The sequence below is a fragment of the Moschus berezovskii genome, chromosome 11, assembly GCF_049115385.1.
Source record: "Moschus berezovskii isolate FMDL1 chromosome 11, NW_MosBer_1.0, whole genome shotgun sequence".
In the NCBI taxonomy this organism is placed as follows: Eukaryota; Metazoa; Chordata; class Mammalia; order Artiodactyla; family Moschidae; genus Moschus; species Moschus berezovskii.
Window position 1 is genome coordinate 8,280,892 of NC_142470.1, and position 11,339 is coordinate 8,292,230.

The 11,339-nt window shown below is 59.4% G+C and overlaps 1 protein-coding gene across 1 annotated transcript; it reads left to right on the top strand.

Moving 5' to 3' along the window:
* Nucleotides 1–1,215: 1,215 nt before the first annotated feature.
* On the top strand, nucleotides 1,216–11,038 carry AK1 (adenylate kinase 1). Its single transcript, XM_055400598.1, has 7 exons — nucleotides 1,216–1,299; nucleotides 4,491–4,529; nucleotides 6,043–6,078; nucleotides 6,265–6,428; nucleotides 7,188–7,304; nucleotides 10,358–10,549; nucleotides 10,800–11,038. The coding sequence occupies exons 2-7, from the start codon at nucleotides 4,523–4,525 to the stop codon at nucleotides 10,866–10,868; spliced, it is 585 nt and encodes a 194-aa protein (XP_055256573.1). The 5' UTR covers nucleotides 1,216–1,299; nucleotides 4,491–4,522; the 3' UTR covers nucleotides 10,869–11,038.
* The last annotated feature ends 301 nt before the right edge of the window (nucleotides 11,039–11,339 follow it).

Below are 11,339 nucleotides of genomic sequence, written 5' to 3' on the forward strand. Positions count from 1 at the left end.
TAGTGACTGCAAAACAAGTTCGAGACTCAACCCATTCTACCATCTGGGGCTGCTGCCTTCCAGGTCGTGATATGGTCTAGCAGTCAAGTGCATGAGTTATGAAGCTACATGGTCCTAGGCTCTCATCTCTGCTCTGCTACTTCATTGAGCAACTATTGCTGTGTCCCTGTCTCATGAAAAATGCTGGGTAAATACTTCGCTCTACCTGGGAGCCCCAGGCAAGCTCTTTTACAGCTGTGGCCCTCACTTTCCTTCTTTGTGTTTAAGGATTGCAGATGTGGTCTGAGTCCAGTGTTCTGCCCAGCACCTGGTGCCCAGTGAGCCTCATTAATAGGAGCTGTTCTTTGTATCAGGACTATCAGTCCCCATTTGTGCCCACAGCATTCTTAATGTCCCATATCCTCAAGTTGGCCTCACTGGGAACTGCCTGGCAGCTGCATGGGGGCAGAGCTGCTTTTTTTTTTTTTAAAATAATCTACACTACCACTGGCTCAGACGGTAAAGAATCTGCCTGCCAAGCAGGAGATGCAGGTTTGATCCCTGGGTCAGGAAGATCCCCTGGAGAGGGGAGTGGCAGCCCACTCCAGTGTTCTTACCTGGAAAATCCCATGGACAGAGAAGGCTGGCGGGCTACAGTCCCTGGGGTTAGAAAGAGTCGGACACGATTGAGCATGCACACACGCACACAACCCCTGGCTGGGAGATGGATATGTGGGTGATCTGCGGAGTTCTGGGGAGTTACAGTCCCAGAGAAGCTCTTGAGGCCCCTTCCAACAGAGGAGGAGGAATTCCGGGTGGCTGTTGGTCCAGAGACTTCGGGGCAGGATCTGAGGAGGGGCTGGGGCTTGTCTGGACAGCAGAGCCCCCAGAACACATACCTTGGTCCCCTCCACCCCTGGCTCTGGCCTCTCTGCCATTGATGTGCTGTGGGATTTTGTGCAAAGAGCCTCTCCTCTCTGGGCGTCAGCTTCCCCAGCGGTCATAGAAGAAGCCGGGTCCGGTCTCCCTGGAGTGAGGCAGGTACAGTGGGAGTAACAGAGGAATGAGAAACCCTCGGGAAGCCGTAAAGTGCAGCAGGCGTGTGCAGGCACGGCCCCCTGGGGGTGCGTGGCCTGGCTTCCCATCAGGGCTCCGCTCGGTCCGGTGCCCCCTCCCTTCCCGGTCTGCTCTCCCTCCCTCCCTCCCTCCCGGCATGCCGCGCGCCGCTGACAGCCTTATAAATAGTCGCCTTTGCGGGCGGCTGGCGAGGACAGGCAGGGCACGCACTGGCCCCTGTGCCCACCCTCACCCTTCCCCCAGGTCAGTGTGTGCGCTTGTGCACGTGTGCTGGGGGGGCGCCCCTGCCGGGAGTGGGGAAGCTGCGCGCACCTGGGGGGTTTGTGTGTCTGTGTGTGTCGGGGTCTCCTCAGGCTTCGTGTGGCTGTGCTCCTATCCGAGCTTGTGATCTGGAAGTAGCTGTCTGGCGGTACTCCCCAGGCTCTGCGTTAGGTGTCTGTGCCACCCTGTGTGTGTCCTGTGGATGGGGGGGTGTGTGTGTGTGTGTTGCTCTCCCTCCTGGCCTCCGTGACAGTCACCCCTTTGTCCCGCTGGCACTCCCGGGGCTCCGGGTCCCTGCCCTTGGCCCGTCTCAGCTGGGGACCTGGGAGGGGAGCTGTGGCTGGGCTCCCTCCACCAGGACCTGGGAGGGGTCAGCCTAGGTGTTGGGAGGAGCTATCCTGTCATGTCATTTTGAGTGCTGGGGGAACGGGAAGCCCCCTGGATGTTTGGCCCCCTGCCCCAGCCTCCTGAAAGGGCAGGGGCTCAGAGGGAGCCCTGAGCCAGCCCGTGGGGCCTTTTCTGAGTGCCATTCAGCTACGTACCTGGGACCCTCCAGCAGCAGCTGAACTGGACTTGGGGGTTCGCGCCCAGAGAGGGGACCCCAGCTGCCCAAGTTCACACAGCTGAGTGATGAGAGTTGGGACTTGAACCCTAGCCAGTTGCCAACCATTGAGAAGGCTACTTCTGGTCAGGAGCTGGGAGGCCTGGCTGTTGCTCTAGCCTTGCCTTGCGATTGAGGTGAAGTCACGGTCCCTTTGGGCCTCGGCCTCCCGGGCTCCTCAGCAGGCCACCCAGTCATGTGAGGAGTTGCCGTGGTCCTGACCTGGGGGCCTTATAAGGTCTCGGTACTGAGCCGGTAACCCAACTCTGCCCTGGACCCTTGGCCTCTGTGTGGACTCCTCACAACCCAAGTTATTTTGGACCAAGAAGCGGCAGGTGCCAGCAGGGCAGAGGGGCTTAGGTTACCAGGAAGGGGCGGAGCGGGGTGGGGTTGGGGTCCAGGCCACTCCTCAGGGCGTCACCGCAGGCTGTCCCTGGCTGGGAGGACCCTCTCCCTCCCCCACCAGCAGCGGAGGGCCACTGTCAGCTCTTAGCCTTCCTTCAGCACACTCAGCAGGAAAGAGGCTATAGCTCATACCCCACGGGGGGCAGGATGGTCAGCAAGCTGCTGAAGGACCTAGCAGATGCCAGGCCCAGGGCAGCAGAGAACGCCGCCCCCAGTGTGACCCCAGCCAGGCCCTGGAGCAGTTCTCTCCTCTTCCCCAAGCCTCACTTCCCTGCCAAGACGGCTGTGAGGCTGGAGTGAGGCCCCCCAGCCCCATGCTCAGCCAGGGCCAGGCCTGGAGGGGTGGGACACAGGCCTGCAGTACAGCAGAGAGGCCCAGTACAGCGTGGTGTGTGAGATGCTGGAGGTCGGGCACCTGCCAGTGTGGGAGTGGAGGGCAGAGTCCAGGAAGGCTTCCTGAAGGAGGTGGGACCTGAACTGAGTCCTCAACAATAGCTCCTTGGGGAAGGGCACTCAGGTGTTGGGTGAAACATTAGCTGGGATCTGCAGGTGGGACAAGATCATAGTGAGTGAGGGAGCTCCAAGCAGTTCAAGCCGGCGGCCCCCAGGGGAGGGTTCCCAAGGGGACCAGATTGCTGGGCTCAGTCAGCTACGCTATGGTTTATTTGGGGGATGGAGGGGGTCTCAGGTGGAAGTGTTTCAAGCAGGCAAGGATGTGGTTTGATGCTTGTCAGAGAAAATCCTGCAGGTTACCTGGTGGGGTGTGGAGGTGGGGAGGCCCACAGGAGGCCGGGCAGTGGCCAGTTTCCCTGCTTGGAACAAGGAAGTGGCGGTGAGGATAGAGACTGGAGGGAAGTTCTGGAGCGAGAGGGCTGGGATGTGCTTGTGTGGGGTGGAGGTGGGTGGGGAGAAGGGCGTTCATGCTCACTGGGGCCTCTGTCTGGGTGATAGAGCATGTGGCTGTGGATGATGTAAGGGCTGTTTAGAGGCTGGAGGTCTCTGGGGTCTCTGGGCCTGTCCAGGGGCTGTGTTTGTGGGAGGCTGGGGAGAGAGGCCTGGGCTGGCTGGGCAGAGATGAGGGTCCAGGGAACCTGAGGCCAACAGTGAGAGGGCAGAGTCGGGACACCGGGCAGGGGTCCCAGGCAGAAGGAATGCTGGCCCAGGCTTTGGGGGTCAAAGGTTAAGGCAAAAAGGTCTGTGGTGGTTGCTGGGAGCCGTGGGGAGGGCTGGGGGGTGAGGAGTGGAGAAGTGGGAGTCAAAGATGTGTCGTGGCAACTCCGGAGAGACTGATGGGAAGGGGAACCGGAGGGAGGCCTCTGAGCTATGGATGCAGAGGGGTGGGGTCCCAAGAGGCACTGGGCTTGATTGACAAGCTGAGGGGAAAGTGGGGTGCAAGGTCCTCAGGCAGGGAGGGGGCAGGGGCCATGTCGGGGTGGAAGTTGGGCCTTCCACCCAACTCTGCTGCAGTACAGCAGAGAGGCCCAGTGCAGCGTGGTGTGTGTGATGCTGGAGGCAGGGCACCTGCCAGTGTGGGAGTGGAGGGCAGAGTCCAGGAAGGCTTCCTGAAGGAGGTGGGACCTGAACTGAGTCCTCAACAATAGCTCCTTGGGAAGGGCATTCATGGGTTGGGTGCAACATTACAGGGGCGGGAGCTGGGGGACCCTCTCGGTTGAGAACCGTGCAGGCTGTGGACCAAGTACAGACCCACAGCTCTCTCCCCTCGGGCCTCTGTGTCCCTTTGAGCATCCTGGTCCAAACCCTTCCTAGATGAGGACAGCTTCCCGCCTCCCGGGCTTTCCTCCCGCTCTGGGGAGCGTTGTCAAGGTGTCGGGCAGACGCAAGACCCAGGGCCTGTTTTCTGGGACTTGGGAGGAAAACAGTTCAGCAGTTGCAGGAGCCGCTGTTTACACCTCTGGCTGTCGCCCTCGCTGTTGGGTGGGCAGGAGGGGCTGCTGCCCGCCCTGCGTGAGACAGGTGAGGCAGTGGAGGCACCCCAAGGAAAGGTGACTTCGCTAAATCTCCCAGCCTCCTGGGCTTCTCCTGCCCCCAGCAGCCCCTCCACCCTCCCCACCTTGGGGGGCTGGCCAGGGTCGGGGGCTGACCGGGGTCAGTGTCTGGATGTCCGAGAAATCCCCCTCACTCAGCTGCCTGTGCCCTTGTCTTGCAGAGTGCTGACTCGGCTGCCCGGATCACGGCAGGATGGAAGGTATGGAAGCATTTCTTCTTGCCCGCTCACAGTCTGGGCCTCAGTATGCCCATCTGTTAAAGGGGTGTGCTTTCGGGAGACATGCAGGGACGGTTTGGAGGTAGCTCTGGAGCTGCCAGAAGGACCTGTCTGGGGCCCTCCAGCATCTTTCTTGGCCTCTCATGCGATATACCAGCTCCAAGATTAATTTTAGAAGGAATGAGGCTTCCTTGAGGCTTCTCAGGGCCCCGTAGCTCACCTCCTACACTGGTATTTATAGAGCTGAATCTCTGGCTCTTTCTGGAGGGGGGCTCAGCGCTGGTGAGGGAAAGCCTGCCCTGCAGAGAGGCCCCAAGCATGCAAATGCCAAGGCAAACAAGGACACACTCCTACCCTTCTCATGGACCAGTGGGGTTGAGTCTTCAGGGTGTCTTGGGCCCTCCTGGCTCCTGCGGGCTGGGTCCTGCAGGGAGACGTGGGCAGAGCGCCCAGCTGGCCCGCTTCCTGGCTGCACCACCCATCCCATCCCTGGCGCTGGGTCCCGGCCTGGACGGCTCTTAAAGGAGCCCAGTGGGCCTGGCTGCTGCTGCCGCCTGAGGCCAGCAGTCATCCTTCCACCCCCAGGGCTCTGAACATGGGTGCCGCTGGGCTGTGTGGGCACCCCCCCCCACACCCAGGCTTGTGCCCTTTCACACGGCCGCAGACGATGGAAGCTCATGGAAGTCATTCTTCTAGCAGCTCCTCAAGACCCCCAGGAGCTTGCCAAGCTCACCTCCCCGTTGGCACACAGTGAGCTCCTACTTCCCTGAGAAGCAGGGAAGCCCAGGCAGCTTGGAAAGAGGCCCCCGTCCCAGTTTCAGCAGGCGCCTGCCTCCAGGCCTCGCTCCCTTCTGTATGGTAGGGCTGCAGTCCCGCGGAGTTCTGAGGCGGAGGTTGAAATGCAAGCTCCCTCCCGCCCTCTCTAACCAAGGGTTCCATGTGCCCACCGCAGCCCTCTTCCCCAGCAACCGTCTCCAGGGCAACATATGTTGTGGTTGCCAACTCCACACTGGTACCGCCTAGGGGAGGCAGGCAATGGGCAGGCCCAGAGCCTGAGGGGGGAAGGCTGGGGGACACAGCAGACCAGGACCATGGGGGCCTGCTGCTCAGTGACAGACCCCAGCATCACGGAAGACTCTAGAGCCAGAGGTAACCCGGCGCCTTGGTCCAGCCGCCCACAGGGAGGGGCCGTGAGGGTGGGCGTCGGAGCCCCTGAGCGTCACCCTCACGGCCTGTGAGGAGCCGGTGACTTCCAGGCCTTGGTCCCTGTGGGTCTCTCCGCCTGGATCAACCTCACCTCCCCGGCCTGTCCCCGTCTCTGCGTTTCCTTTGCCCGTATCCCTCACTCTGGGCTGACTCATTTGCCTCTCTGACGCGAACATGAGCGGTGTCCGTCCCTCTGCCTGGGGCTCAGCACAGGCCTGGGACCTCAGAGGTGCCTCTGGCTCCTTGTCCAGTGACTCACTGAGCTCCGCTCCCCTCTTCTCTCCCACAGAGAAGCTGAAGAAAACCAAGATCATCTTTGTGGTGGGTGAGTCCAAGGCAGGCGGGTGAGGCAGTGAGAAGGGTGTGGCTTCAAAGGCCTCCCCCGGTGGGAGCCTGGGCCTGGGGGGCATCCTGGGCTCTGCCCCCGTCCTCGCTGGGTGGCCCGGGCAGACACCCCCGTCCCTGCAGGGGTCCTGTTTCTCGGGGCTTCTGAATGGGTGGGCGCTTGCAGGCGGGCCCGGCTCGGGGAAGGGCACCCAATGTGAGAAGATTGTCCAGAAGTACGGCTACACCCACCTCTCCACCGGAGACCTCCTGCGGGCCGAGGTCAGCTCGGGCTCGGCTAGGGGCAAGATGCTGTCAGAAATCATGGAGAAGGGGCAGCTGGTGCCACTGGTGAGTGGGCCCTGGTGGGGTGAGGGTTGGGGGTGGTCAGTGGTGGCCCTGAGTGGACGCCAGCCAGCAAAGCCCATGACACACTGGCAGGGCTGACCATGACCTTCCCTGGCTCTGAACCCTCCTGAGAGTCCCCATTGCCGTTGGCAGAAAATTCCTTCCAGAAGCTCCCAAGAGCCTCCAGGACCTGCCTGCCGACCCCCTTCAGCGCCCCTCCCCACACCCCCGAGTCTTCACCCCCGGCCCCAGCTCTCCCCGCTCCCAGCACCCTGGCCTTTGTCCCCTCACCTGCATCACACTCCTTCCTGCCTGGAATGTGCCTTCTTCCTCAGCTTTCAGACCTTGCTGACTCCCTCAGATTTGGGCCAAGAGCCGCCCCACTTTAGACTCCAGTCACCCCTGCTTCTTTGCCAGTGTATAGCCCATGTCATTCTTGGAAACTGTAAATGAACTGGGTAATGGTCTGTCCCCTCGGCAGACTGCGTGTGCTGAGGACAGGGAAGGTCTGCCTTGTTCAGAGCTGTGTCCTCAGGGCTCAGACGGGAGGCTGGAAGGAGGGGCCCAGCCATATTATTAATGATGAATGGCCCGAGCAATCACGTCTCGCAATTCAGAGAAGGATTCCTGGGGAGGGCGGCTTGTTTGGGAACTCTGTGTTAGGGCAGAGAGCATTCCTGACCTGGGGCGGCGTGGGCAGAGGCCTGAGCGGGGCCTGGAGAAGAGGGGCTCAGGACCCCCCTTCTTTTGTTGCGCCCCCAGGAGACAGTGCTGGACATGCTCCGAGACGCCATGGTGGCCAAGGTAGATACTTCCAAAGGCTTCCTGATCGACGGCTACCCCCGGGAGGTGCAGCAGGGGGAGGAGTTTGAGCGGAGGGTGAGTCCAACCCTGGGGAGCTGTGACACGGAGCGGGTAGGCAGGAGCTGCGTGATGGGCAGTTTTGAGACTAGGGAGAGATAGACTGGCCATTGGAGGGTGGCAGGGTGGGCAAGGAGGAAGACCAGGGTGACTCTCTGGAGGTCTTTCTGAAGTCTAGAGGAAAACAAGTAGAAGAAGAGGAGGCAGCAGGCTGGGGAGTTCACAAACCTGGGGTTCCCGTTCAGCTGTTGGAGGCCTTGGGCCAATCGTTCCACCTCTCTGAAGCTCCATGTCTCCAACTGCAAAATGGGGACAGACGTTGTCCTTGAAAAGTAGCATGGGGGATAGAGAGAATGCACCCTTCAAAAGTGGGGCTTGGCACCCCGTGAACACAGTCAGAGGGGCAGGAAACAGCATGGAAGGTCAGGGGATGTGGGGATAACAGAATCTGTGGGGCAGGGCACCTTGGAGTATCACGGGGAGGGAGGTTCAGGCTTGGCTGAGGTCTTGAACGCCATGGGGGGCGTCTAGTCCCCTTCCGGGCACCACAGGACATCTGGCTGGACAGAGACAGTTTTGAGGAGGAGGGCTCTGGGCTGCCTGGCACGAGTGCCCTCCAGGAGGATCTTCTCCAGGGTGGGAACACCTCACCCAGACACACACATGTACAGGCAGGTGACCACAGGTACATACAAGCACACACAAGTACCGACAGACACGCGTGCACAAGGCCAGAGGCATATGTACACGTGTACACAGGCATGTAGTGTACACACCCACAGACCCATACAACATGTGTGCAAGGAAGCAGGGTGCAGGATATCCCAATACAGGGACACACAGAGATGCACACATGTGTGCACAGAGATGTACGCACACACACGTACATACACAGATGTGTGCACACACATGTATCCACATGCACACATGTACACACGCACACATACACACAGATGTACACACATACACACATGTACACACACAGGTATATGCACACACATGTACACACACATACACATGTACACTCAGATGTATGCACGTACACACGCACACATACACACAGATGTACTCAGGTATACACAGATTGTACACACACACACACACAAGTGTACACACATAAACACACCTCTGATATATGCCAGCATCTCTGACGTCACAGGCCATATGGGGAAACAGAGGAAACTGCGAGTTCCTAGGAGGAGGGAGAGGTCAGCAAGGGTGGATGGGGACTCAGGGGCAACTCTCAGCAGCAGGGCCGTATATAGGGAGGACCTGACATCTCAGGGGGCTGGGGTAGGACAGACTTCCATCTCTACTGCCCATCTCTGTGAGACTGGGCCATCTGTGGACTTCCCCAGCTTTGAGCCTCACCCAGTAGGAATATACCATATTTCTTAAAAAGATTTTTGTGGCTGCTCCAGGTCTTAGTTGCAAAACACGGGATCTTTAATTGCAGCATTTGGGCTCTTATTTGCAGCTTATGGGTTCTAGTTCCCTGATCAGGGATCAAACCTGAGCCCCCTGCATCAGGAGTAAGGAGTCTTAGCCATTGGACCACAAGGAGAGTTCCAACACCATATTTCTCGGCCTCTAAGAGGCTGCAGGACCTCAAGAAAGTGTCTATCCTGGCCTGAGACTCAGTTTCCCTATCTGTGAGATGATTGGCTGGGCTTCTTTCAAGCTAGGAGGCTATGGGTCTTGAAGTCTGATGCCAGGCAGCCCTGAGCATGTCCCGACGTACCAGCTTTGTGACATCACTTAAGGCTGTGACAATCACGTCTAGAAAATGTGGTCAATGAAAGACCCCATCCTTCCTGGGGCTGTTGTGGGTGATATGCACAGGGCCCAGCTCCACTGTGTCCTCCAGCCTCTGGATGCCTGGTCTGCTTGACTCTGGCCACCAGGGGGCGCCCAGGCCTCACTGAAGGAAGACTGGTTGACCAGGTCCTTCCAAACCTCCGCAGATGGAATGCTTGTTCCAAGGACAGTGACACTGTTGAGAACCCCCAGAGCGCAGCAGCCCCTCACCCTTCACTCAGCCCTTGTTCCTTTGTCGGGTTCACATCAGCCCTGCAGGTATAAGATGCATCTACCTGCCCTCAGGGGCTCCAGGCCTGCCTGGGAGAGGGATGCTAAGTAAATAAATAGAGGCCCCCTTGAGGCAAGGCTTCCCAGGTGGCTCCATGGCTCTGCCTACCAGTGCAGGAGCTGCAGGAGACGAGGGTTCGATCCCTGGGTCGGGGAGATCCCTTGAAGGAGGAAATGGCAGTCCAACCCACTCCAGTATTCTTGTAGCCTGGTAGGCTACAGTCCATGTGGTTGCAGAGTTTGAAGGCACTGAGTACACACACACACTCTCCTGAGACAAACTCAAGGCAGAAGTAAAGCGGACTGATTGCAAGAAAGTGAAAGAGCGTGTTAGTCTCTCAGTCTTGTCCGACTCTTTGAGACCCCATGGACTATATAGCTCATCAAGCTCCTCTGTCCATGGGATTCTCCAGGCAAGAATACTGGAGTGGGTTGCCATTTCCTTCTCCAGGGGATCTTCCCAACCCAGGGATCGAGCCCGAGTCTCCTGCATTGCTGGCAGATTCTTCACTGTCTGAGCCACCAGGGAGAGCATCCCAGAGAGCTGGGATAGTGGTTGGGGTGGGGGAGGGGCATCTAAGAAGACTGCCCTAGAGGAATGAGATTTCCTTGGTGTTGAGGGAAAGGGTTTCTGACTGAGGTTCCCAGACCGAGCAGAGGCCTGGCGAGGAGGGGATGAGAGCCCGACCACAGCCGGTCATGTGGCTGAAGCCAGGACAGCAAAGGCATGAGGAGCACGAGATGAGGAGGGCAGGTCAGGTGAGGAGTTAGGACTTTCTCCTGAGGGTACTGGGGAGCCATGGAAGAGGTGTGAGCAAGGGAAGGGCAGGGAAGATCGGTTTGAAGAAGCTTCCTCAGGCTGCATTGGGGAAGGGCTGGAAGGTATGGGTGGGTTTCAGGTGGGCCTCAGAAGTGGAAAGTGGAGGAGAAGGTGGCCCCAGGGGGCAGGAATGGACCCTCTGTAAACAGCACCCTGCCCACAGATCGGACAGCCCACGCTACTGCTGTATGTGGACGCCGGCCCTGAGACCATGACCAAGCGGCTCCTGAAGCGTGGAGAGACCAGCGGACGTGTGGACGACAACGAAGAGACCATCAAGAAGCGTCTGGAAACCTACTACAAGGCCACAGAGCCCGTCATCGCCTTCTACGAGAAACGCGGCATTGTTCGAAAGGTGCGGGCCCGAGAGAAACCTGGGTCTTTGCCTGGCGTGACCTCCGATTGCTGTCACCTTGGGACAGCCCTCCTGTTTGGGCCTTGGTTTCCCTCACTGGTTGGACAAGAGGCTCCTGTCCTCTGTGGCTGGGCTTGGGGAGCCTGGCTTGGCTTCTGGGGCGCGGTCAGCCCCCTGCCTTGGTGGGGTCCACCCAGCCCCCTCACCAAGCCCCATAGGCATCCTGCCCTCACGGCCTGTCTCCCTACAGGTCAACGCCGAAGGCTCTGTGGACAATGTCTTCTCCCAGGTCTGCACCCACCTGGACGCCCTCAAGTAGCCAAGCTGGAGCCCCCTCCCCAGCGAGAGCCCCACCCCACCCTCGTCCTGACTCGAGGCCTTCCTGGCCTGAGCTCAGCGCCTCCACCCTGCCCAGCTGAGCACAGGCAGAGGAAGCCACTTTATCCTGTTTTCATGGACAGCAGAGCACTAAAGGAGTTTCCAAGGACATTCAGTTTTATTCCTTTTTCTTTGCTTCCATCAGGGTTGATTCACAGGGCGTGGATGCCCCAGACTTGAGTCCCCAGCCCCTCCCCCTCCGGTTCCTCATCTGGGCCCCTCTCAACCCACTTCAGCTGGCGCCCCTCTCCTTGCTCCAGTGGAAAACCCCCCCTCACACAAGGGTGTGCTGGGCCTGGGCTGTGCCAGGCCGGGGGACGCTGGGTGATGGAGCTAGGGTCCTGGTTCTCAGGGGCTCATGGTCAGGCAGAGCTGGGCCCTGGCCTGCTTCCCCTGTATCCTTGCTGCGTGA